The following is a 27,791-nucleotide window of genomic DNA, read 5'->3' on the forward strand; positions in this document are numbered from 1 at the left end:
TCAGATAACGAGTAACGTTACGAGTCACGTGGAATACACGAGAATTATTTCTGCGCGCGTTTCGAGCCGACGACGCGTCGCGTCGCGACGCTTGTAAGAGTAGCATAATCGGCTCATTTCGTGGACGGCTTTCCGCGCGTCGATATCGCTGCGTAAAAGCTTCGTCGGCGATTCCTTAACTACATCACGGTGACGTGTGTGCCGTCAATAAGTTGCATCGCGGCGATGAAAAACTAAAAATTCTTCAATCAAGTTCACCTCGGATTTATAAATAAATTTATACGAACATTCAAGCCCTGCAGCTAATTTATTTTTGCATCAAAATCGAGGATCCAGGTACGCTGTGTTTCTGTTTGTTAAACGTATTGCTTTAATTTCACACCTTTTTTACAACGTATATTGTTTATACATTCATTTATACGTGTGCATTCATACGCGCGTGAATTCGTATTGAATGCATATTTGCGCGGCGTGCTTCTAATATTCCGTGAGCAGCTGACGCAACGGCGAATACGGTTGGGCGATTATTTAATCGCACGTGTTTACCGTTCTCTGACTCAGGAACAGAAGATCCTATTTTTTGGTTATAATTTCACGTAAGGCATGTTTTTGAGTATTTTTTACAGGTTTGTCGAACCTCTCGATTGATTTTTTTTTCCTAAGAGGATGCTATTGTCAGTCCTTATCGACCGAGTGAAATATCACTTATTTCGACTATTACCCAAGCTTACGCGTCGTTAACGCAAAAAAGATAATGACAGTGAAATAGTTATTCTGCATGCATTTTCTAAAAAGAATTGTATAAAAACAGAAAACAAAAAAACACGAAGCTCGAAAACATTTTTCATTGCGTCAATGTTACACGTAGGTACATAAACATTATTAATTAATAACGGATTTTTACAAATTTCTGCATGGATATATTTATTATTTTCAATTTAAATAGAATTTACGCACAACGTACGCAAAAAGGAAAGAAAACATTCGGTAAAAGAAACGAACGGTATAATTTTTCAGCTGTCGGGGGTTTGGTGATAAATTATAATATTATAAATAATCAATTTAATTGCAAATTCCCAGGCATGTGTGATAACAAAATTTAGCGGAAGACAAAAAATTCTATGCGATTGTTATCAAACAAATTATTAACTTTATAAATAAATTATCCACAACGTATTTTTGATTACCAAAGAAAAGACTGAGTTTAAAATTTTCCTTTATCAAAACACAAGTTGTTTTTTTACCAGTTCTTTGTATAATAATTTCGCATGTTTCTTGTATGTTGAAACAGGTTGCAAACGCAATCAGCAATGGAAGATCCGGCAACGCATCCGGATGAACGTTTAACAATAAGCGATCATGACATGTGCCCGAGCTTACGAGCTGCCTTAAATTATTCACCGGTATATTTCGATTCCAGTGACGGGGATGACGACCCTCTCGGTATGTCGTAGAAAGATTTGCCTTACTTTTTGCAACGCGTTTTTCGAACAGCGTAGGTAAGATAAAAAATTAGAAAATGATCATTCCATCATGGAACTAGTGAAAAGCGTTGACTTCCGATTAATTGGAGATTTCGCTCCACGTGGCCAAAGATAATATCAAATCTTCCTTATGTGAATGATAAAATATGAGATACGCTGCTGTTTATCATTTCATTGCAAATCAATGGATTCAGCAAATTTATAACACTCGTATGATCTTTGATATTGCATCACTGCTATTTATCAAATTCTTCAATCCATTTTTCACGTGCGAATACATAATAGGGTGTTTTGTTTGGAAGCCGGATTCTTTTTTTTTTTTTTACTTTAGTTTTTCGATTAGATCAAAAACTTGCTGCAAACAGCAAGAAAAGAAACCTCACAAAAGGATATATCTTAAATTCAATCTGAAAAGCTCACTTTCTGAACTCGGAGTCTTTCCATTGAAAAACAAACAAATGTCATCATCAAACCGTGTTCAATTCATTATTGCATTTCTTCTTGAAATGACAAATTTTTAGTGAAAATTTTATCGAAATATTATCAGATTTTTCAACCATCTGATTTTTCACGCAGCCCTTCCGGAAACGACTTTCGTAATTAACGATGACTGGACAATTTCGTCGCAGGAATTACCATCCCTCAGACATACGAGTATTCCGGAAGAAGATTCTGACGCAACCGACGCGGATGACGTCGACGCCGAAAATACCGAGGACGAAGTCGACTCCTTCGTAAACCATGGCGATATCCTTTCGCGAATAGAAACCAACTGCGACGGAGACGTAAGAAGCTTTTTCTCTTAAAAAAAAAGACACGATAACAAGAACGAATCAAAAGTCACATTGATAACCAGTGAGACTATATTATTTTTTTCAATTTGAAAACTTATGCACACAATAATTAGCATATGTGTGTGAAATAAGTTGCACTACCGGAAGTTGCGATAGTACTTCGTTAATGATTGTCATATTATACACACTTCGAAAACAATTATAATCATAATGTCATTACTTTTATCTTTGCTATTGCGCGTGGAATTTTTTAGAATTCAAGTTTCAGCAGAAATCTGCAGTTATTTGCATTATATTGTTATAATAAATAAATTGCATTATTTTGATATCAAATTGTGTGTGTAGGTATATGAAAAGTCAATATTCCCATATGTTTTATTGATCCTTATAACTAATCGTGTGATAATTTGAAGATATTATAGAAATTTACTAAGAAATTAAAAAACCAACATTTCTTTTAAGCTATAATTATTATCAATTCGTCATCCGTAGGTGTGGTAATAAGATGTGACTATACGAAAACCGGAAGAATAATCAATTATCAATATTCATTACGTAAAAATTTTCGAAAAAGACATGAATAAAAATTCTTTTCAAACGTGGAATAATTCCAAGGTACCGATTATAAATGATCGAGAAACTAACGGCGAAGTGAACGGGCAAAATGAGAATGAATAGAAGGAAATAAAACGATAAAAAAAAAAAAGAACTAGGTACATGTACCACAATGTTGAGTTATCGTCATTCGGCGCGTCGTCGTTATTAAACGCTGATAAGCTCGGGTGTTCCAAATCTCCTTGAACCTTGTTCCGTAACGGCGGTGTGCCGATGAGACCGGTCTTCTCGTCGTGTTTACTCGAGATAAGAAAAATCATGTACGATGCGTTATCGCTTTTCAGCAAGGAGGCTTAAAACCATGAGCGATAAATACATACAATAAATGCGTTACGTGTAACAGAGTTGAGACGAAGGTAGAAAAAGGAAACAAAAAACGACCCAGTTAATATCTGGGTCCACAATCTTGTTTCCTTATAAATTTCCTCTATTTATTTTATTCGCTTTCAGGAGCAAGTCGTCCCCTCCAGTCCTAACGAAATCCTGGACATTGGCGAGGAGTCAAATTCTTCGGGTTCGAGTCTAGACGGTGAAAACGTCGAAATAATCAACGAAGAAATAAACGAGGTTGAAGAGGAGCAGGAGATTCCGGAACCGGAAGTGAAGAAGAAATCAAACGTCGATGAGAAGCGCGGGAATCGCAGCAGCAGTCCTCAACCTCCGTGAATATCGGCGATACCGGAAACCGGAACAAGTCGAAGTTCTTTCAGACTGTCACGATTTTTATTGTACATTTAACGCGGGTCATCGATCGATGATCGGAATTAGAAAATCATCGTCGTAACTCAATTGTCGGGTGTTAGTTGAACTTTGCATGAATCGTCAATGTGTTTTCTTGTTTATAGAAGGTTACTGATGACGATTATACGTGTATCGAGACTTGTTGCTCGCGTAAAAACGTAGACACGTTATTGTTCATTTTCTGAATCACTGTTTCATATAAAACGCACGAAACGTGATCAGCGTTATTATGGATATGCTGGATATTGTGTAAATAGAACGATGCAATCGTGACGTAGATAATTTGTGCATGTGGTTATTGTCTCATTGTCGCAAGAGATTTCAACGATTATCTCTGATGAATCATGTATGAATATGTCTTTTTTCCGAATCCTCGATAAATACTTTCAATCGTGAATATTACACTGAAATTTAAGTCAATTACATCACGCGGACAGATTATGTTTATGATCAATGAATTCAGCAGCAATCTTTCTGCATATCGGTTAGAAAATTTCCGATCGTTTAACCTTTTTTCGTTATATACATATTTAAATGAAGTCGGTGTGAATTTTCGTAATATGTGGATTAAAAATCGATTTTACTTTCGCTGAGAAACGCTTCAAAGCGAATTTCAAACGAATTATAGCTCTCTCAATACTATGTGTAATTTTATTTCCATTACTGGTATGAATCTGTATTTTCAATCAAAAGAGTTAACCGGACTATATTTTATATTTTTTATTCTCAACTTCAGGGTTAATACAGATCGCGATGTATTAATAGTTGAATTTTTAATCAACGTTTGATTATTTTTTCTGTATTCTTGAGAAACTACACGAGAAATTGTTTCTCAGACTTGTTCTTTCGCCGTTCGAGAATTTTTAGATCATGCCTTCCAAATATTACAATATTCGATGTATGTAAATAGTACGATTCTAGAAACAAAAATATAGTATAATTTTGATTCATTATATGAAATAAAATTTCATTATGGTGTTACATATATCTGGGACGGCTGAAACTAGGGTTATATGTATAAGATTTTTTTTTCCTATATGAAACTGACTGCTATTGAACAACCGTAATATATCTTTGAAAGTACGACGTTTTATCTATATTGTGTGAAAATTTGGTTGAAATATTTCAAACGGTAAAAAAGTTACAGTCGTTTTTCTGGGACGTGTATTTGGTTCGCTACTTATGATGAAAAAAAAAAAAAAAAAAACTGCCAGGTATCGAAAAAACGGCTCGACAAGTATTAGATTATTGTGTGAAACGTAACTCTGCAAAACTAGATCTCGGTCGGTCAAGTAGACGCGGAGATATTTCTGGTAGCGATTTTGAAAACATTGTTTCGAGAAAAACGCGTGGTAAAATTGTTGAGTAGAGTTTACACTGCGAATGAAATGACTGGTTTATTTAAAACTAACACGAGATTTTCGATTCCTGGGCAATATGACTCGGATCTTCCTGAGATGTCGATATTGTTCCTTCTTTTGATGCCTTTATCGCTGCTCACCTGGTCGGTTACAAAACGCTATAACTTCGTCATTACTGCGAATTTCATTATGAAATTTTTAAGGTAGAAACTCAAAGGATAGTACTTTCGAATGAGCACCTTTTTAAAAAATCGATTTTTTTTTATGTTACTCATCCAGGTAAATTTAACCCCTTAATGCGTGTAAAGCCGTTGATTGTAGTGTTATTTTTAATTTCTTTGTATTTCATGTTGTTATGTTTCAAGTTCGTGTCTCCCAGGAGCTTGAATCGCAGTTCATCGATGTAGATTGGCAGGACAATAAATTATTAGAAAGCAAAACATGTTTAAATGCGTAAATAATAATAAACAATATAAAGAAACGCGCTTCAATCTATAGTAGAAAGAAAACATTGAGAAGGAAATAAACGTATAATTGGCGCATTAATATCTTTTCATTTAAATAATAGCGATTAATTAAAATATTTTGATTTACTGATTTAACTTGAGGATTTCATTCAATACTATCGAGATTCATCTCACACTCGAATAAATTATATACTTCAGGTGTGTGACATAAAAAATGGGCGTTTAACTTTCGAGTAAATTATATCCGAGATGAAAAAAAAAATAAATAAATAAAAAATAATGTCAGCGGACTCTTGCCTCACTGTAGTGCTTTATACCTATGTTTGTAAATAAAATTTATTCATAAATTTTTTCTAACGAATCACTCCGCGCGGTATCCGTGAAGCAGTTCGATCACCTGTAAAAATTTCACCTCCAGTTTCTTTTCAAGCCTTAAACGTAGCCGTGGAAATGAATACGGAATTCGGTTTTCGGGTTAAACTGTACTAATTAGCATATCGGATATTCATACTTCATATTTATGCTATATTTATTACGATGTGATTTTTTAACCATGTTTTCTAATTGGTTTTTTAGAGAAATGAAAAAACAGAGGTATTAACGAAGGCCTACGATTTCTGAAAATCATTTTCACTTCATCGATCATCAGGAATTGAATATGATCAATTACAAATGCTTTGGTAAAATTACTTAAGTTTTGAATTTCGTCTCTTGGTTGATTTCAATTTTTTGCGTCACGTGCAATTCTTCGGAAGACCGAGAATAAAAAATAATTTATTGCGTGGCAACGATATATTGTTCGAGAGAAAAAAAATGATGTTGTTATTCATACATAATTTCAAAAAGTCCGAATCTCATAATGAATGCGTTTCACTTGGCTTTCATCTTCAATATAAGTCATGATCACTGAATATATGAAATTCGAGGAATTTTAATCTGTAAGACTTTCAATGAAGATTTCAAAGATTTTTATCTACTTGAAAGTTTCTAAACTTCGGAATACTTCGGAGTTTCAATGAACGTGTCTTCGATTTAATTTGAAAATCTTTTCAAACCAATACTTTCACCCGATTTCAATATTTTTCGATCTGAATCATCAATTCAAGATGGCGGCCGAAGCGACTCCATAACCCGTAAAAATTCGGGACTTAGATTACCAACGATTAGACAGAGAAAATAGTTGTATCGAAAAATTGCAATTTCCGATGTTTTTTTTTTTTCTTATTTATACATAGCATTTGGGTTAGTAATACAATATTAGATGTGAAATGCTAGCAACAGAATTAGTCTCTCGTTTTTTACAGTTTACTGCGCATGCGCTACGATCTAAGAGCAGTTCTTTGCCAGGTTGACCAACTGTCACAAATTTACACGACAGTTTACCGCGATGTATGTAACCTGAAAAATTTTTGTGGTTACGTTACCGACGGTTGGTCACCCTGGCAAGGAACTGCTCTTAAATTGTAGCGCATGCGCAGTAAACAGACTAATTCTGTCGTTAGTAATTCTCACGGTGAAAATGAAAAGTTGTTGTCCTCATATCGGAAATTGGACACCGTATTGCGAATTCTCTGTCAGCTGTATTCCTCGCCTGGCAATAAACCGAGACGACATTACGAGCTACGAGGATTCTTGTTACACTTGCAAGTTGGACAACGTGTCATTCGAGATGTAATAGAATGGCATGCACGCGGAAAGTTGCAGCTGTCGACACGTTCGAGCAAATTGAGGCCTGAAATAAACAGCTCGGTCTGCATTTTTACAAAGCGTCGTTGGATTCGAAATGCGAAATAACTGTTTGTATTTGGAAACATGTGTTTCTGCTTGTTTCCGACCCTTCGCATACTCGGTCTCGTTTTTTTTGCACACGCTATTTTATTGTCCGCCCTGCACGGAATCGCGAATATTTGCAACACCTGCAAAAATGTAATTTAACCCCTCCGCATTCTTCGCTCTTTAACGACGATGTGGATCGACGAAAATAATTTATAATAACAATCGGGAATATCGGTGGAACTCTTCGTGCATAAATTCTTGCGTATATTATATTTCGACTGTCATTACAAGTGTTAATGCGTCGGTCAATAAACCGACAATGAGTCATCGCGGTTTATATTTCGCAAAATTACGTATAGCAATTCAAAGAGTTTCCAAAGTTACGTGACTGACTTAAGGAAATATTTAACAGCAAGGCTTGTTACGTTACTTGATTATTTCTACCCCGGGTATTTAATTAATGCATATATGCATAATCTCCGTGTTTTACACATTCCAATTTTTCTTTCTTCGCCTCTTGTGTTTCAGATAATTTAATTTGCATGATACCAGGATATCGACATTGCCGCTTTTTGTATATAAATGATTGTTTAATAAAACACATTTAAAAATATTTACATTAGGTTTTTTAAGTTTCATAAACGACCGGTACTATACATACAAGAAATCGATCATAGAGCTGGAGAATTCTATTGAAAGACAGTGAAAAATATACAATCTTCATACCCGGAACGTGATAAATTATTACGAAATTGCTTTGCTTGAAAAAACGATCGTTCGCCGCGTTTAATAAAATTTACTATCTGCTAATTCATTCTAGCGATAATTCACCTCCGGGTATTGTATGTACCAGGATTAAAAAGATTCTTAAAATTGTCTAAGCGAGTTATTTATACACGCGGTATTTGAGGTTTTATTCAAATTTTATTACAACCATGTGTAGTTTGTCTTCTTCTTTTTTCCCCCAGGCATGTTTAATTTGACGGCGATCTTTTCGACCCTTGCGTGCTTTTACTTTTAACAGCAGTGAGCAGATCGCGTGTTCAGAACCAAATCGAGCCCTCCTTACACGCTCATCGATATAATAAACATTCTACACACTGAGAGATAATTCATTCAAATTATCCAATAAAATGGGTAAATTTCGTGGATTTTTTTCGATACCATACTTCAAATAAAGGAAGAATAATTTGACCGTTTTTTCCACTTTTCATTGGAAACATCTAAGTCAAAATTAGTTTGAAATATTCTACATTATGCAACATATATAAAAAGTGGAATATTTTTTTACAAGTAAATTTCCCTGTTCACTCAAAGCTCAAATACAAATCTTGTGCTGCTTGGATCTTAGACTATTCCACAAACGGTCAAGAATCGTGGTTAATGGATAAGATTGAGATTCCTACCGCGCAAATTAAAAGACTGGATGTACCATGTGCAAAAGTTTTTTAAACGGGCGCGGCCTTAATTGGATGTCGGTAAACCGCAAGACGTGATTAACGATCTTTTATAAAGTGCAAACTGCAGTGTGAAAGTTGTTCTGAAAGTTCGTGTAAATATAATCAAAACAGATCTGCACTTTCAATTAATCCCCCGCAGGGTTATGGAATTCTACTCACCGACGTTCTTGTCTCTCATAGAGACAGCAGGAAACATTAAGTTCTGATAATTTTGATCAAAAAACTATCCCCTTGGTGTGTAAAATATTAAAAACCCGTCAATTTCGATCATGTACGAAGTATTAGTTTATTACATTATGCGACAGTAAATTGATTTTACTTGAGTTGTTTTTTCGGTCAACTTAGGAGCCCAAGAAAAATTCAATTTCGAGCGATTTATTGAATTTGTATTAACACTAAAAATTGTTCGTTAAAAAAAGGTAGCAGAATTCATATCTCGTATAAATTGGTGCTCATGACCCGAGCCATTCGTATCTCTTGAAAAACTCCTCGACTTTTTTCTTTTTTTATCGTTTTTCTTTAAGCCTAATTAAACTTGATCTACCTGTAGTGCAGTTGCGCAATAGTTGTTCAGGTTTTTATTAAAAAAATCTCTTCCTTCGATATCAATTGTTTAAACTGGATATTTCAGCTGATATATCGTCAAGAAAAACAGGCCAAAAAAAAAATTAACGCAACAATGTCTTATTTTGTTTCACGCGTATCATTTTTTCGACAGTTGCGCAAAATACGAAGTCATTGCAACAATACGGTGACACAATTCTCGCATAAACAGTGAAGCTGAAATATTGCAAAGTATAAGAAATCCGAATATAATTTGGGTTTAATATCTGAAAAATTGGCACAATTATCGATTGTGATCTCTGATTTTTTTTTTCACATCTAAAAGCGAAATTACAGCTGACATTCAAGAGCGATAAAAGCGGATTCCTCAACTTCAGTCTGACGATGATAAAAAAGAAAAGGGCAAAGCAGACGATAAGATAGATTTAAAAAAATGGATCATTGTTTCCTGGGTTTTGACCAGCGACTGACTTCGATCTCTCGCGTGATTTTGATCGCCGCCTTTCGAATTCGAAGCAACTCTTTGAGACAGCTGTAACGGAGAACCGGAAGTCCCGAGAAAGTGCTGCACGCTCTCTTGTTTCATACTTGGATCTGCATGTGCAAAACTTGTGCAAGAGGACCGTTCGATTGTTTCAGCGAAGAAAGGATCCGATCGAGGCAAATTTATCTCCGCATAAAAATCAAATAAAAAAACTTTCCCAACGACGCCCGGAAGGCTTCCATTATCTTGTTCTCTCCCTAAACCGCGACCGCAAATTAAATGTCAGATTAGCGATACTTTTAAGAGCAGAAGTCGGTTCGTGTAAAACGCTAGGAATTTAATGTTTGCCCGACGATTTTTCGCGGCGAAATGGTTGAGAAATTCCAATCGTTTGGAGAGGCTGTGCACTGAGAAAAATTTCATTTGTTATAATAAATAGAAAAATTCAGTAAAACGAGTATCGTTAAAAAAACTGTTTGAATATTGTTGGAATCACGAAAAATGAGGTACGCGTAAGCATTTTGCGCTATCGCTGATCCTTTTTTGGTTATTGCAACGCAAAATCTGTTTCTGAGATTTACTCTACTTTTTTACTTAAATAAGGCTTTAACGTTAATTTATTGTCGCACAAGCGTTAAATTTTCGAACCAGTTACAAGAAAATATAGTAACTGTGATCGTAATGAGAAAGAATAGTAACGGATACTAGACTTTCCGGTAATAGCTAGGAAACTAATTTTCATTTTCTACCTAGAACAATATTTTTCGATTGTGGTAAAAATAAAAATAGTCAAGGACCGAGCGGTAGCCGGAAGTAAAAATTTCTCTCAGTGTGGAGACTATTTTCTACAAAGTCACTGAAACGTTTTTTTCGTTTTCTCAAGTCAATTTAATCTTGAAACATCGTCATGTTGTAAAATTGAATATTTCACCATGCTTAAATGGTAAAAAAAAAAAAACATTTTCACCAAACTTTTCAGAAATAGTATTTTGAATAAAACTAATTCACCGGATTTTTAAGCAATTTAAAAAACAGTTCGAAATGTAGCATCGATATTTAAGTTTTCGTTTATTATTTCAATAATTTATGCTCTTATATTTTTTACCACATCTTTGTAATTTGCACTAATACAATAATTACTGATACACTTGATGTACGAGATAGTCTTGTGAAAAAATTATTCAAAACTATCGATTTTCAACTAACTAACCTCCTTAATTGTTGGAAATGCTGATTCATTGTTGATTTGATAATCCTGTCTAATTCAATTCACTTTCTAACCAATTTTCTAGATCTCACGTGACGATCCTATATTCAAGTAACAAAAACTCGAAGCACAGAATTATCATCGGCCCATAAAATCTCCAATAAATCGAAGAGAGAAGGATTGTAAAAAATTGAACCATCGCCGGCCATAAAAGCCGGATTCTTTCGGACGCCCTCTTCTCTCTGCTTCGGCCGCGCCAAACTTTCTCCGAACTTTGAATGACCTCTGGGAGAGTTTCGATGACCGCGAACTGTAGCGTTCAATCTGTTTAAAGGCGGACATAAAAATACCTATATGGGACGAAGCTAATGGCGCGTTGTACATCTATAATTTAAATCTACGTGAACACCGCGAGCATCCCAAATGTCTGTAAAAACTTCCGACGACACGTCCTTGGCTTTCTAATCACCCTTCACCATCCATTTTTATCAAGCTCTTTTCCCACAGACTTCTAGGTTATAGTCTGATCCGTGACAGGGATAAAGATGGGCACATTACCTCTTTTCCGTTCCAATGTATTTCTCTCCTTGTTGTTATATTTACCTTTTGTTTTTGTTTGTTTTACCTGCTTTGTTTCATAATATTCTGCTCATTATTTTCCATTCTTTGTCATACATTCAGTTTGAAAAAACGACCGAAGTCAGTTCTGAACCATCGCCCAGTGTAGGGCGGGAGTAGATATAAAAGGCCGGTTGTGGACACAGATTCCTATTACCGACACTTATCGACGTTTCAGTTGAGACTCGAACCCTTTTTTGCTATTACGTCACTCCTGGTTCGAATCGATCGGAATTAAGTTAATTGTACTATATTTATTTGATTTAAGAATTGTAACAAGTTACACAACAATGTAGTCGAAGAAATCCTGTTATACATATGAGTTTCAATGCTCTATCTCAATGTTGAGGGGTGCCAGCATGGTTTTTTTTTTTTTAAATTTCGAATAGACTTTTTTCTAGGCTATATTTTTTCTGGACGCCATATTGATTATTCCATCATGAAAAATTGAAAATATTCGAGTAAAAAGTGTTTTGAATCCCAGATTTATTTGTATACCGTTTGATTTTTTTTAATTTTTTTTTCATTCGTTGTAAAATTCAAAAAGATCAGGTCTGGAATAAAATGAAATCTCATCTTATAAGGAAAAACATACATATATATATATATACATATATGTATCTGAATTTTAATTTTTTCATCTGCTGGCACCCTTTAATAGTGAGACAGAGCATTAAAACCTTGATGATTTTCTTTTTTCAAGATTCACTTAATATTTTTGAACTTGGAGCATGAACATTTTCTTAACGACCAACCTATTATATATCCGAAGCATCGATCTCGGTCCTCTGTCAGAGAAAAGGAGACCCCCGTTTTTACGTTGCCTAAAAAGACGATTCAAGTATACCAGAATAAAGACTGTACCGAAACGAAACAACGAACGTTTGCAAAACCGTCATTAGCATTATTTCATGTACATTATTAATCGTATTGCTCGTCGCAAAAATGTGTAATGTTACTTGTAACGTGTGTATTAAATGGGTTGAGAATTCTGTTACGTCGTCTACACAGAGAAATGAATCAGTCGTCAGCAAAAAGTGATCAACACTTATGTCGCTTGAGTTGTCCGAGTAAGGAATGGAAAAATTCTGAAGTCAGTACTATTTCTGATTATTAGTTTTGACTCTTTTTCCTTCCTCTTTTCCTCTTTGGTTGCAATTCGCATTTTCAATGCTCGATGATGTTGACACAACTAAGAATTGAACAAGAAAAAAAAAGGAGAAAAACTATTTTTTCATCGCTGCATAATATGTTTATTGCTTGACAATTTTTTTTCATAACAATAGCACTAACAGTTTTTTTTTTAAGACTCCTCTTCAACTGATCTTTTTCTTACGCATGTTAGTGATAAACAATTGTGGATTCTAGAATTGACATATAACTGGAATCGATTCTTCAACGATATTCTAACATAAACCGAACAATGTGTAATGGCTGATAAAAATTACCGTACCTTTAATTTCACATAAAAACGACGAATTCTTAACTAGTAATCAATTGCTCGGCATAATTTCTTCACTATTTTAAATAAAATAGTACCAAGAAACACGTTACCTACGTAAATTCAATATTACCATTTGTCGGCCCGATGAAACATTGAAATAATAAGACTGTTTCGTTTTCGGAATCGTTGTTTATTCAACTGAAAACGTCAGGAAATTGAAGATTTTGAGGAAAAACATTGTTACCTTTCACCGTTTTCCTTCGATATTTTTTTTTTTTCTTTTCTTACCTCGCAGTCTAAACAAGCAGAAAACACATATTTGAACGAACAAAGAGACAGTAAAACAATTATTTATGCTATCTCTGTGTACGGCCTATTAAAATGCTTAACTTTGGTTGTTTTTTTTTTTTTTTTTAACGGAATAAACTCCACGGAGAAAACAATTATTTTCATTTCATTACAGTTTCGAGTCTGCTTGTATTGCGGGAGTTAGCCAAAACAAATTTGCGTACACATTCTAGACGGTAAATAGTCAATATTTTTCACCCTCGTGTTCGATGTGAGAAAACAATATATTATCCCGTTATATATATTCGATAACAGGTTTCATTGCTTATTCCAAATTTGCATTTACATAGACTAAATTAGTTGTTGTCAAAAGAAAATAGACAAAAAAAAAAGGAAAAAAAACAGCTCACGTCCTTAAAAGAAATAGATGACAATTGAAATATGCCGATTTGATAAAGTAAGTTGTGCTGTGTTTTAAGGAAAGCAGAAACAAAATAAAAAAAAAATTCAGGATCCGCTAAATTTTACAATATTTAGGAAAAAATAAACTGACAATTTATTTTATTCGTTCGTCTATAATTATCATTTTTTTCCCCCCTATGTTGTGAAATATGATAAATTACGAATCAATGTGCGACCTTTAATTGTTGTACATAGGTGTACAAATTTTAATCGCGCAAAGAATAATCGAGGTGAATTGACTTGGATATGTTTAGAAATTTGAACACGTGTCTTTATTCCATCCTAACCCTAAGAATTTGTAAAAAAATTCTTCAATTTTGAAAGTAAACATTTAATCGCGACTAAGATAAGCTTGCAAAATTTAGCAAATAGCAATAAGCCCGATTCCTGTCTTTATTCTGTCTATGTTTTCACAGTCGGTACGTTACATATTGATCCTCATAATTTTCTGCGATCAGTATTTGCTCGACCTTCATCCGCGGAATGTGCGTTCCGCGAGTTAACAAACAAATGTAAAGAAAAACGAAAACAAATTTACAGAAAAAAAAAGAAAAAAACAAAAAACAAAATCGAGGAAAAAACAGAGATGCAACGACTTGCAGAAGGTATATTTACAACTGTTCAATCGAGTCAATATTGATTATAGGTATGTATTTGCGCAATCGGCTTCAGCGTTGTGCGGAAATTGGCGCAAAATGAAAAAACAAAAATAAATAAATAAATAAATAAAAATAATAGAAAAAATAACGAGCGGGGGGAAAATTACACGACTGACAATGATGCGCGATATATTCTCGCATATACAGTAATTGTAATGCGGATCATTCGATTCGAGAATGTGGAACTTCGAATGAAAAGTCGCGGTCGTGTGAAAAGCTGTTACTGTAAACATAAATATAAACCGTTGTTATTGCCAAAGTAAGGCGACAACATTTGAGGTGTTTGAACGCATGCGCAGATCGGTGCGAATATCAAGTATTAAGATACAGAGTATTTATCAGTTTTCATAAGAACGATCTGTACAGTGATGGTTTTTGTGCAGATGCTCAGATCCAGTTTATGATTAATTAATTAACGTTACAAGCGGGAATAAAAATTACAGTGAAAAAGTTCTTTAAATCGTATTTCTAATTGCTCGAAGTGTGTGGAAAAGAGCCGGCGATACGCTGAGAGGATGAGAAAAGAATAATAATAATTAACGCTATGAATTAACGGGTAAGGTAAAAATTAGAAGCATCGTAATTATTGAACATCCATGCAATTTCACTGTTGCAAATCATATTCCTGTAACCGTAATACTTGCGTAATGTGCTTGTGTAATCAGTCAGAAGATGTGAGAAAATATTTACGCAACGATCAGTATTTTTAACCGTATTTTGTTACTTGTTGGGACGTGTGCAAAAGTCAGTCGATTCAATTCGCTTTTCATTATTATTGTCATCGTCATTATTATTGTCATTATTATTATTACTATAATTTGTGCTAGCTGCTAACGATCAATGCGGTTTTTGCTAACTATTTGTAATTCGATAAATTTGGCTGAGACCATCGGTCAAAGTTACAAACTCGGTTTTTTAAGCGGTACCAAACCGTACGGAATGTGAAAAAGCTGTTGCTCTGTTATTATTACAACGACGTTTCGCAAACAGCACTAGACTTCTGCATCGAGTCGATTTGTTCAGTATGTTCGGGTCTTCGGAGTTCAGTTTCGGATTCCGTCAGTCGACCGTGGATCTTAGGGCTCGACGATCCGGGTTCGTGAAAAACCTCCGTTCCGCCCAATTTTAAAATCGAAGGAATAATTCTTGGACGGAAATCTTGGTCTGCAATTTTTTTTTTTTTTTTTTACAATTCAGGTTGTAGTTTCGTCTAATTTTTTCAATAAATTTCTCTAGTTTGCGAATGTTACGCAGCTATTCAACACGAGTTGAATGAAAAAGGGAATGGTTAGAGGGAAAAAAATGAAATCAATCATTCGTACTTTGGAATAAAATAAAATTAGACAGTTGAAATAATAAAGGTATTTTTTTTTTTTTTTTTTTGAACCATGAAGCAATTCTCGGTGTGAATTTTGAGTAAAAGTTTATTATATACTTTTCACAGTAATGATATAAATATACCTAAGAAAAAAAAAATAATAATAAAGAAACATCCATCGGATTCGATAGAAATAAACGTATTAGGTAAATCTTTGATAGTCATAATATTCAACTGAATTAATATCAGAGCAGATTGCATAAAAATTAGGGTAACAAGTCGTTAATTTTTAGTAATTTGAGACAGATTAAGAAAAAAAACCATCGGTCGGTGATGGTCGAATTATAAAAGAACTGTATAAAATTTGGAAAGATCGATCGAGAAAACGTGTTTAATAATTTCACTCTCTTTTGAAAATAAGACTGGAACCGAACAAGCTGAAGTTTTGAGAAGTGCATCGAGACCTTACAAAAATATGATCATGAAGGATAACACGTGGAGGAAGCGAAGGCTGCCAATTCCCAAGAAGTAAGTCTGTTGCAACGGTTCCTTTACTTTTTCATTGAATCATTCAAATTTTTTTGTTCACAATTTTCCCATTCCTTGTCTACGCTTTTAGTTTATCCCCCTCCCTACTTTAAACATACATGGATGTTTCTCGACGTTATTGTTTATCCAATTGTTCATCTTTGTTTTTTCACACAGTGTGTTGCAATAAACTGAATATTCTATGCTCGAGATTACGTACTGAGAATTTCATCGAAAAATATCTAGCGCTGGAATGGGAAAAATGCAGAATTGACTCAGGTTCAGATAAATTTTCCGGTTTGCATATAGAACGGAATATTCGTTTTTGACGAATGAAAAACATCACGAAATAGCCATTGAACTCGAAACGGTATCCAAATAGAATAGAGCAATACTGAGTACCTGAATAAAAACCAAGTGAATTTAGTGGTCGAAAGTTTTTTTAATTGTATCTACTTATTTTCAATCGCCAGCTAGACCGGTACGTGCTGAGTAGTTGTTTTATTTTTTCTGTTCACCACGAGTGAAGCATTACAGCTGATATTGAAGGAAAAAAAACGATTCAAAGACGCGCTTGATTGAAACAATGGTTTTTTTCTCTTTCAAACGGTTGTTATAAAAATCGCTATGCCGCGAACGTGAATCGTTTCTTTCCCTTCCGAAAATTGTAACTCACCTGAGATGATAATCGTAACTGAATGCATCGTTTCTCTGCACAATTCCTCGTTATCCGACGGACAGAGATCGATGTTGGAACAAAGCTGGCAACTTTGTGAACGAGATTTGAAGGCAGAATTTTCGTCGCTCAGATGAGCCGCACGTCGCGATTCTAACGGTTGCCGGTTCTCCAAACGGCTTCGGGAATGACGAGGTGGACGACATTGAAGTCACGGAAACTCGGAGATCCTCAAAGTTTGTCTTCTCGGGAATATTAAAACCGCTGTCTAAAAACAGCAATGAAAGTCTAAAAATGGATTTTCAAACACGGCTGAACGGCCGCTGATCCCGGGCCCTTAAAACCGACGAGACATTCGCAAGTCGTTCTTGTCATCCGTCGATGAATGCGGAATTAAATCTGCAATCGCGTTTGAGAAACACTGACAAGGAGCGGTGATACCAGTCTTTGACAAATGCTAAAGGATATTGAAAGGATTCGAAAGTCATTTTTCATTGGTGGAAAAGTTTTTCCAACGTTTCGTTTTCCTATTTCTCTTTGTTCTCTTGCTTTCAATGCATTCTACGCGTGGTTGCAGAGCCTGCTGATTGGACAAATGCAACACACTTGGAAATCGTGAACGAGTAGTTGAAGCATGTACAATGTGTACATCTTGTAGTTAACTTTGTCTCATCTTATAAACCATGTCGCATTGACTGAATTTTAAAAGAGTGGATCGATTTTCAAGGGATCGATTAACTTTTAAACATTCGCATCAGGCGTCGACTGAATGTAGTTAACAAATTCACTTTCATTTATTTTCGGCATCATTTCTGAATCAGAAAAAACGACGTGCTCCTATATTTAGGGCATTCGACCCATTTTCAAAGCCGTCGTGAGTTTGAACCTAGACCGGTGAAACCCTACGGCGGGTTGACTCCTTATAATCTCTTGGCCGATTGCTCGAAGGTACGGAGAAAAATGGAAGCCCAGGTCGTTGCACTCGGGACTTTCCCGGGACCTTATGTGGCTCACTTTCACGGATCGGTTTACGGAGTAATAATCTCCCGAAATTTGGAACGCGGACGTGATCCGGTTACCCTTGATGCAGCCAGCGGGAAGGTGAATACGAAAGGTATACTTGTCCGCAGTGATTCTGAGACGTCTACGTGATTTTACGGGTAAAATGGTTAGGTTGGCAATGCAGAATTAGCTCGCAGCGCCACCGCGCGGCCGGGCGTGAAACGTGAAGTCCTCTACTCAAAAAGAATGACATTATACCCGGCCGGTAGGAGCTGACTATATAATTCTCTCAGTTTCTTTCGAGTAATATATCACGTGTGTGATGGTAAAAAGGCGTATTTTTTTTCCTTTGTATTTATGCGAAGAGCATGAGGTTATATTTAAAAAGGTTCAGATTGAAAAGATGACTCAAGAAATGATAGAAGGTCATAAGTACTGTCAGTTATGCTCTTTCATCGCGAACTTTGTGAAAAATAATCACTTTTACTAATGGTGTAAGGTCGCAAAAAAATGTCGAACATCCTTCCCGAAATCGACGAATTTTAACAATTCAAGGGCTCTTGCGCCGTTTAAGAAAAAAACACGATAACGGAGGATACAATCTCATACCATTTACAAATGTGATAAATATAAATATATTTCGGCGCTGAAAGGGTGATTCCAACAAACATAAGGACTTTTACCTTTATTTATTTATTTTTGTTCAACTTTAATATTCGTTCGCGTTTCGAGTGCTCTTGCAGCGACTTTCGAGAAGAAAACAAATTACACGCCCTTTTCTAAATCTAAAATCCCTGTTCTAAATCTCCGTCTGCTTCAGCAAACATTCTCTCAACCGATCAGAGATCCGCACTTCATTGTCTCACCATTCTCTAGAGCGTCAGTAATCAAATCTAATCCAAAAATACAAAATTCTCCGGTCATAGGTTACGTTACGTTAAGAAAGATTGAGCGTGTTTCGCGGTCGACCGTCGGTGGCGCAGCGCGTTGATTCTGCACTGCCAGCATAACCGACTTGTCCACAAACTTAGTTAGTCGTCCCAGAATCGCCGAGACAAGTGTACAAAAGCGGCATCTCGGCTATTTTCGAAGCCTCGCCTTTCGTCTCCGGCCTTCCGCTTCTATCGCTTCGTTTAAACAGCCGGTTGCGCTTTGTTTCTCACGGATTGGTTTCGGTTGACGAGTCGTGTTTGTGTCCGGACAAACGCGTCTCGCACAATCGCAGGATCCTGGTGTAAACATCGTTCCGCCATTTCTTAAATTCCGTTCTATTAGCTTTACAGCTACGCGACGACACAGATTTTCAGACAAATCGCCAACCTTGTCTGCCAGCGTGTTCGCTTTTTGTCATCTTGCAGCCGTCCTCGGCTGAGAACAGAGTTCTTCATGTACGATACATTGAAGGTAAAAACGAAGATTGTTATAATTTGCAGGCAAATACGAGAATTGAATTGAGACTTCGTTCCGTTGAATGCAAGATCTCGCGTGCTTGCAGGGAGGATAAATTATAACTATTATTAAAGATGATCAACGGTGTGAATTAACGTCGAGATGTGTAATTGTAACAATTTCCTGAAAGCATTAACTCGCTTATAGTCATGGATAGAATCGTAGACCGTGAAATTGGCGTAGCCTTCACGGCGTTCCCATGTACACCCATGTTTATATTTGATGCTTTTCCTGACTTATGGTGGATATGGTCTGTACGGCTGTTGCGATTTACCAAAGTCGAAAATATTATCTATACACTAACGGAAAATCGTTCGTAATTTCAGTGCTCGTGAAGATGGCATTTTCCCTGAGACCACGTTTTTCTCGTGGAAATTAAACTGCGGTCCGAGTCTTTTGCTCCTCGATTTCTTTTTCTATTTTCTTCACGCATCTGAGGGTGAATCGGGTTCAGGTATTTAAACAAACAACGCGTAATGATCTTGACGACGGGACAGCGAGTCACGCGAATTTAACAAGACGGTTTTCGACTCTGGCGGAAACAGGTCACGTGTAAAAATTCATCTTTTAAAACAGCCGCATACACGCATATATTCTCTGTGCATTTCGTAGTGTGGGCGTTGCTCCGCGTAATTAAGAAATAAATTACCTCGAAGTCGTTCTATTTGTATTCAATGTGTAACGCGGTACGAGCGAACGAATGCTGCGTGATGCCCCGGTTTTTCAACGCCCTCGGCACACATATTAAATTGTTGGAACCCGACGCAATATCAACGACATTGTATTATTTCCGATCCGCGAATGAAATATTTTCGTCTCATTTTCGTTTCGACAATTTCACGAGGATCAGCCTTCAATTCCCTGGCGATTCGTTATTATATTTACGACTAGAACTGGTGATTGAATCGATGTGAATCCGGGAAACGAAACGAAAGAGCGATAATCATTTTGAGAAGACTGTTGAAACTGATTCGATTCATTTAATTCTTAAACCACGTGAATCGGCGAGGCAAAAAATATTCTTCTCTAATCAATCGAACTCTCGAGCGTAAATCTTACGTGTTACAATCTCGTCCGGAACTTCATAGAAACAAAATAAAACCCTTGTCTAAAGTGAATCGATTGGAAAAGTGCTATGATATTGGATAAATAAAGTAATCTTATAGATAGCTATTACGATTAACGAAACACAAAATTTCACGTTCTTATTGCAGAATCAGCGAGCTCATCGCCCTGATCGCATTGTCGAGTACGCTGTTCCTGTTTCTTTACACGAGCGATCTTCACTCTCGATTGAGGGAGATGGAAGTCCGACTTCAGCCAGGAGACGAAGAAGGATTCTCCGCGAGTCAATTATCCTCTGGTGAGCGTTTCGTTGCCTTATGCTTTTTTCACAGTATTCTCGTTTTGTTCTTGGGTTGTGTAGCGAAACTTGAAAAGAAAAACGAGGTTTTTTTTTGAGTCCATGCATGTGAATACAAAGCTACAAGACACGGAGAATAAAGCACACAAAAAAAAGGAGTTACTGCGGATAGTTTCGTAAGTTTGAGAAATAAATGGCAAGCAAACCGAATAAACGTATCAGAATTTACGGTGGTCCTCATAAATTTTTGCGTTTTAAAGGAATACGTCGAAATGATGGATTGGACTTTATTCAAACGTTATACCGATCATTATGGAAAGCCAATCTAAAAAAGTCGATAAAATGCAATATAATCATTTCTGATAATTGATGTTCACATGCAAACTAATTTTAGGTGTTAGTTTATGCATGGGCTACCAATTTTGTCACGATTCTTTCGAAGAAACGTTTGAAGTAACGATTAAATATTGTCTACTCGTTTCCACTGAACAATTTCATTCTGAAACAAATAGTGATGCTCTACGGTGTTCAAATAACCGGAAATATATTGCAAAATTAAATTTTCGTGAGAAAAGCGATGTGGGGATAACTTCATAAAATAAAAGTTGCCTCGGTGCCTAGAAAAGTCGGAAGAGAAATGAACATAATGAAATAAGACGTGAAGAATAATTGATATCGTAGAAAACGAGACTTCGAAACGAGAATGAAAATAGCGGTACCGACAATGAGTGTAACCGTGAAGTTCCCGGTGTTTACTTCCATGCACCGCTTACTCAGTCGGGAGATTGAAGGTCAGGCGTGGATCTCGGAGTTTGAGAGCGAAGCATCGTGGTACCGAAAGACGGGGAACTGTAGGAACGAACGAAATTGAAGCAGCCAAGCCGAGGAGAACGGCAAGGCGGAATAGCGGAATTCCACTCGAGGGTAAACCGAGTCGGGCGAATCCTGGAAATGATCCAGCAAAAGCCGTGCTGCCGAAGGTGCGACTAACGGTCCTAGAAATGTTCATTTGCATGCGATCGGGATCCTTGCTGATTAGTTGCGCCGCAACAATTTATCAGCATTCGCGGCGTTTCCCGATTCTACGTTTCACCCTACTTGTGACGCGTCTCTCACTTCGAGCTCGGTTGGACGCTGATGTCGTCTTTCACGTACACGGCGCATCGCTTCTCGACCGATCGACGTTCTTTCGTCGGTATTCAATTTTGGCAATCCGTGCGAATTCACCGTCGGATGTTCGATAGAGGAGGAACTTTTTGTCAATGCTCTCCAAGTCGGAGTAACCGGATGTCGCTAGAAATCGTCGTACGATGGTTGATGCCGATACGAAAGACTGGAAGTTCCACCTTTCCTCGGTCACTCGTCGTTGATCACTCATCGATCAGTCGTACTCAACATCGTTGACCGTTTGTGGTTCGTCGTTTGTCGGTCATCATTCGTAAGTAACGTGCACTCGTCCCGTGTCAGGGACTGGTTTTAAACGACCGTTGTCATCGGTCGGAATGGCTCAGTGATCGAGTCCGATTGATCGCTTACTGATTGTTAATTGTCATTTACGGTGCGTCGTTAGTTCCTCATTCGCGAATTGCAAAAGGAACGCGACGTTCGACATACGCGAGTCAGAAAATGGACGAGACTCTCAAACTTCGTCGTATTCACCGCTGACAAAACAGAAACCTTAAAAAATGAATACGTCGAATTAATTCTGCTTGCATCAAAGTTGATTTCAGGCACGCGCCTTTCTCGACGAGAAACTCAGCCTCGCGCCGCGACTGATCGAAACGACGAAGATGTAGCCTGGAAGGCAATCCTCGTATTTCGGAACTGAGCAAGGCATTAATTTTTTAAAATTAAAGCGAACGATCGTTGGCGAAATGAACCGTTCCGCGCGATGCTCTCGCATCAGAGCCAATTGTCACTCGGCCAAACTGGACGCAACGATTATCGTGGCGTTGCTGGTTCCTCGCAATTGAGGCACGGCTACCGAAACGCTGATGTTCGCGGCGGACGTTTTCTCGAGTGAGGAAAAACGCGACGCTTCCGCGGCTTTGGTTCCCGCAGACTACGAGCGTCGATGTCCGGTGTGTTCCACTTGCAACGGCGTCTCTAGGTCAGTCGGCGTCTGCCGCTAATTGCGGGAGTTGCTCCGCCTCGGGCAACCCGCGGAGGTTTCGCCCAATTCGATCGACTCGCCTGCCAACTTCATCGCCGTGATTCGGCATATCGCGCACCCTAAACTCAAACGCAGCTTCGGGCAAGACGGACGCGAGGTGACGATGCCTGCGATTTGACGCTTTCGATTCATCTCTCTGAAGTCTCAGAAAGCCAAACCGTCCCCCACAGCGTGAATGTTGCTTGTAAGAAGAGAGTGAAATCCTGAGCTGTCAGAATATATACTGCATGATACTTGATATCAATGATTCTATGCACTGATTCCTAGTATTCGTTAGCCAACTCGCAATGCTTTCGGCGATTTCACAGAACGTTCGATTATCAGTGCTTCGAATACTGTGAAAACGAGCGGAGGTGTGTATGACATGTTTTTTGACCACGTTGATTTACATCCAAAGTAAAACTTGCGGCCTCTCTCTTTGTGCCAAAACTTCAGACGTATCATTTACTGCTAAAGATTGCACGTCGTGAACTAGTGAATGTAGAATTACTAGCTTTTTCAACTAAATTGATGCAGTACGCAATATTCATCGCGAATCGATCACTTTTTTCGGTATTTTAATATTTGATTCCTTCCTCGAGAACCTCAAGAATGCCAGTTATAATATACCTCGTGACAGAAGAAAACCAGAGAGTCCGCTCAACAGTAATGCTTCACTGAGGATACAATTCTATTCGTTGATCCGAATCACGGGATTTATTAGCACGTGATAAATGATCCATGAAGTAGGTCGTCTCATTCAAATATGTTACATTAGACTGGGGTGCAATCCGCACTCACGTATAATCCCACGTGAAACATTCGATATTGACGTTGACAGCAAAATATAGACAAGAATAATCGTCGAGGGATATTTTATGGCCACCCACATCTGTGAATTATGCGCAATCCTTTTTACAACGAGATGAAGTAACCAGAGTCTAACCATTAACTGTTGCTTACAATTACGTGGGACGAAAAGGTTGTCGGCTCGCCTTTCAGACCGTTATCTGTTTCTTTTCGTGTCAATTTCCGTTCTTGCCCCTCTTTTTCAAAGCGCTATTCAGGCCCATTTAGTTATTCTTTCAACGGACAAAGCAGGAGACGGCATATTAAAATATCTCGAACGGATCCGCCAGCTGGAACCTTTCACTCGCGGCGGAAGATTATCAGCAAAGAGAAGAAGAGAACCGAGAAGTGCTCGACTTTGAAACAGATTGCTTCTTTCGATCCTGCGCCTTGAGACACTCGGGTGTTTTCTGAATCATTTCCGCAATTTTGCTGTCACTCCTTGAAAAAATATGAAAAACGAGTCAACCCAAAACCCAAACTCAAATCATTCCGATAAAATTCCGATTGGATTCGATCGGCAAGCCATTCGTACAACCGTAAAAGTTTCTTTTAACGCTTCGAATTCAGAGTATAGAACCGAAACTTGGAACGCGTGAGAGATTAGTGTTAACAAAATTTAATTCAATTAGAATAATACCAGTACGTTCACCCTGACTCAAACCCATGATCCAACCTATCTCACGCATTTTTTCATCGAAATTCTTCCCGAATGCAAAACAGGCGTTCTTTACGACCCAGAACTTGCACCGCTTCCGATCTCGGAAAGGTTCTTGGAGGCCTTTTTCCTATTGTTCAGAGATCGTTTCACGTTTCTCGCTAACTAATTGTGAGAGTCAGCTGCAGGATCCTTAGGCTCATCCTTTATTATCGTGACCATAATGCATTTTTCTCTCTTCTCTTTATTTTTCATAATTTCACTACGCGAGTTATGCACTACTAAATCTCATTCACCGGCACAATGAGGTCCGAGGTTCGATGTCAGACTCAAATCGCAGAGCGTTCCTAACTTCGGCAATTGTGATATTTTCGCAGACTCGATCAAATGGTCCGTCTTAATTTCAGTAATTGATTCCGAGGTGAACAGAATCGGAACAAACTTGCCGAACAATCGGTCCGACCTAACACAACAGATCTTTCGAATGATATTAAAAATTCCCTTGTTACTTTTGGAACAACATTATCTTCTCATTTATTGAACTGCTTAACTGTAACGGATGTTGTTCCGTCGATTGAAGAGTTCGCGCTATCGTTATAGAAGGTAAAATATTCTTGTGTCTAATTATCCTAAAGCACTTGAATCAACGACATTTTATATTACCTAGGACAAAATAACCGGCGCCGGGTCGATAAAACAATGGTAAGAAATACGTGAGTAAACACAACTGATAAATTCAAATTTTTCGTACTATACATTCACATGAAAACCATTGTTTCACATCGGACGTAATATCTTTATTTATTTTTATTTTTTTAATGTAGTAATAACCAAAGACAGAATCAAATAATTTCTTACGCGTTCTTCTAATTCATGTTTCACGTGCGCGTTGATCATTAACTACGTTAATTAGCGCCAAACGTGCAGCTGTTAATGACTTTAAGACGAAGCCTGGCGAGGTACAGAATTAACAGCTCAATTACGCTTAACGCGAATCACCAGCTCTGTTACTTGTATTAACATTGTTTAAACGATGATTGGGTGAGAAAGGTGAAAACTAGACACGGCTGCTAACGCGCCGCGAATACTAATTATACGTGTTTTGCTTCTCAAAAGTAGGATTCGCCTTAATTTGGACAGATTTTTATCTCTCGAGTTACAAAAATTCCTTACATACTTCTTCTAACTAATCCGAACTTGTTCAACTACTGTTAGGACAAACTTTGTCGAGAAAATAAACAGCTTATTTTCTTCAACGATGCTGATATTTTTATTGTGAAAACTGTAGGAAGCAGAGAAAACTTTTGGTACAGTCGTACCTGTAAACAGAATTCTTAATAACTATACAAGTAAATAAAATTCGATTGATCACGGATATTGGGTTGAATGAATTTTAAGCAATTAAATTAGAAAATTGATTCTGAGTTTGCGCAACATTTCTCCATCGCAATTATTTCGCGTTTTTAAAAAACTCGGAAATTTCCGAGCCTTAAATTCAGCCTCGAATTATTCCCACGTGCCTGCAAGTATAATATTATTATTTAATAAATCTTAAAGTTAGATAAGTTGTCGGTAAGTTGTTATAATTTACTTTTGCACGCCATTCGAAATTTCCCAATTTCCTTCAAGGTTCCACCCCCCCCCCCCCCCCCCCACATTTATTTCTTTTGTTGCTTTGACCTCCAGCGTTGACCCGATTAAAAAACCGTGAAAATTTTTCCCCCTGGCGTTTTCGAAATGACCGAAGAGCGCGACGTCCCTCCGAAAAAATCCACATGAATAAGAAACGAGGTCTGTTACTCCGTTCGCGACTTACGAGCGCTTCGAAACCGCGCCGCGAGTTAATTGACCCGCGGAAGAAACGAGCCTCGAATCTGCGGCCCCGCGTTACGCGCGTTACGCGCAATCAAAGGCTCGCTCTCTTGTTAGGCGAGTGAATTGTCGCAAAACGGAGCGCGGCCTACTTCCGCTAAAACTTACAAGCGAGTTTTCAATGCGTTCGGCTCGATTTCCTGGGCGGGCGATCGCTGACCGGAAGTCGGCTTTGTTCGATCGCCGCATGCTGCAGGTGCGTCGAATTCGTCGGGATTCGTGAGAATAGTCATCGGTGAGTAAACCCGAGAAATGCGATGCCGGTCGTCGGTGAGAAATGAAGAATGCCGTGAAAATCGCGGTGAATGAGATGAGGCAATTAAATGAATGACATGTACGTACAAAAAATGACGTCTCAAAAATTTGTTTCTTCCAGCTACAAGCGACGAGTTCAATTCTCCTTCTTCTTCTTTTTCGAAGATGTCATTCGGTACTGTTTCATTCCTGAACTCGCGTGCATTCTTGTTTTCAAAGACGAAAGTGTCAGCTTTTTCTTTCGATGTGTAAAACCCGCTTCTACTAACGTAATCCTCCGAAATAAAACTTTCGTATACGTAAGTTATATTACAAATGATTAATGATCAACGCGTGCAGAGCTAATCGCGATTTTCCATCTTCCGTTGGTCGTTAGATATTATAATTTTAGACAATTTTTAACGATTGTATAAGCGAGCGACGAACGAGGAGTGAAATGTAACTCTAAAACTATTCATCGGTCACGTAATCAGTCGCGTAACTTATCTTGCACATGCACCAGCTTAATGCGCGGCCTATTTACGACTGTCGAAACGATTCATCTCCGGTGAATGAATGCGGAGATTTGATCTCACCAAACTTTCGCCAGAACTTATTTTAAACGTCTGATTTTTCTTACAAACTCTAACAACCAAATCCTAAGAATAAATTAACTGAAAGAATAAAACACCAATCAAGTCAACACAGTAACATTGAAGCACTCGGCACGTCTTTTTTTCAGAGAATCACGATCAGTTAAATATGATACATGAGAAAGTTACGAAAATAATGACACCTTTTTTAAATTAATATTACACAGACTTGCAATAATTGCCATGAATAGTGATATCGGAACAAGAGTTCAGAGTTTAAATTCTAACAGAAACCGAGATTACGTTGTACGAACGCAATCTACGCCTGGCTTAAATTCGGGGCCACGATGCCTCGCACGCTCTGTTGACGGCAAGACGAGAAGACGAGCTCTTCCCAGTTCACCGCGACTTTCCCAAGTTCTGGGTCAGTGACTTCTTTCTGGATCGAACTCGACGCCGCCTCCTTTACTGGATCGATCATTATTCTTCAAAATCCACGTAACATCCTGCGGAGAAAACGTATAATGTAATTCGTCCGACGCACCGATCCGTGATTCGAAACATTCCGACTCGCGATCCGGTGATCGAGTTTCGGTTTTCATTGATCTCCGTTTGCTCGAGCGTGATTTTGAACCTTAGGCGAAACCCAACCAAGCCTTCCGACGGACAGGAA

The 27,791-nt window shown here is 37.7% G+C and overlaps 2 protein-coding genes across 11 annotated transcripts in view; both read left to right on the top strand.

Moving 5' to 3' along the window:
• Positions 1-827: 827 nt before the first annotated feature.
• On the top strand, positions 828-4,619 carry LOC124220100 (uncharacterized). Its single transcript, XM_069135893.1, has 4 exons — positions 828-864; positions 1,292-1,443; positions 2,061-2,269; positions 3,344-4,619. The coding sequence occupies exons 2-4, from the start codon at positions 1,311-1,313 to the stop codon at positions 3,557-3,559; spliced, it is 558 nt and encodes a 185-aa protein (XP_068991994.1). The 5' UTR covers positions 828-864; positions 1,292-1,310; the 3' UTR covers positions 3,560-4,619.
• A 9,958-nt stretch (positions 4,620-14,577) lies between these two features.
• Positions 14,578-27,791, top strand: part of pip (heparan sulfate 2-O-sulfotransferase pipe) — a 59,056-nt gene continuing 45,842 nt past the window's right edge. Inside the window, exons 1-3 of one of the 10 annotated variants that reach the window (XM_046629530.2) lie at positions 14,585-14,980; positions 16,164-16,270; positions 20,612-20,760. In XM_046629530.2, coding sequence (XP_046485486.1) covers positions 16,218-16,270; positions 20,612-20,760 — 202 coding nt within the window. In that variant the 5' untranslated portion in view covers positions 14,585-14,980; positions 16,164-16,217. Of the gene's footprint in view, positions 14,981-15,435; positions 15,520-15,568; positions 15,587-15,611; positions 15,949-16,048; positions 16,271-18,982; positions 19,353-20,611; positions 20,761-27,791 lie in introns of those variants that run through there. The other 9 variants (XM_046629528.2, XM_046629522.2, XM_046629520.2 and 6 more) reach the window with 9 other exon arrangements.

This window comes from Neodiprion pinetum, chromosome 5, assembly GCF_021155775.2.
Source record: "Neodiprion pinetum isolate iyNeoPine1 chromosome 5, iyNeoPine1.2, whole genome shotgun sequence".
NCBI classification, from domain to species: domain Eukaryota; kingdom Metazoa; phylum Arthropoda; class Insecta; order Hymenoptera; family Diprionidae; genus Neodiprion; species Neodiprion pinetum.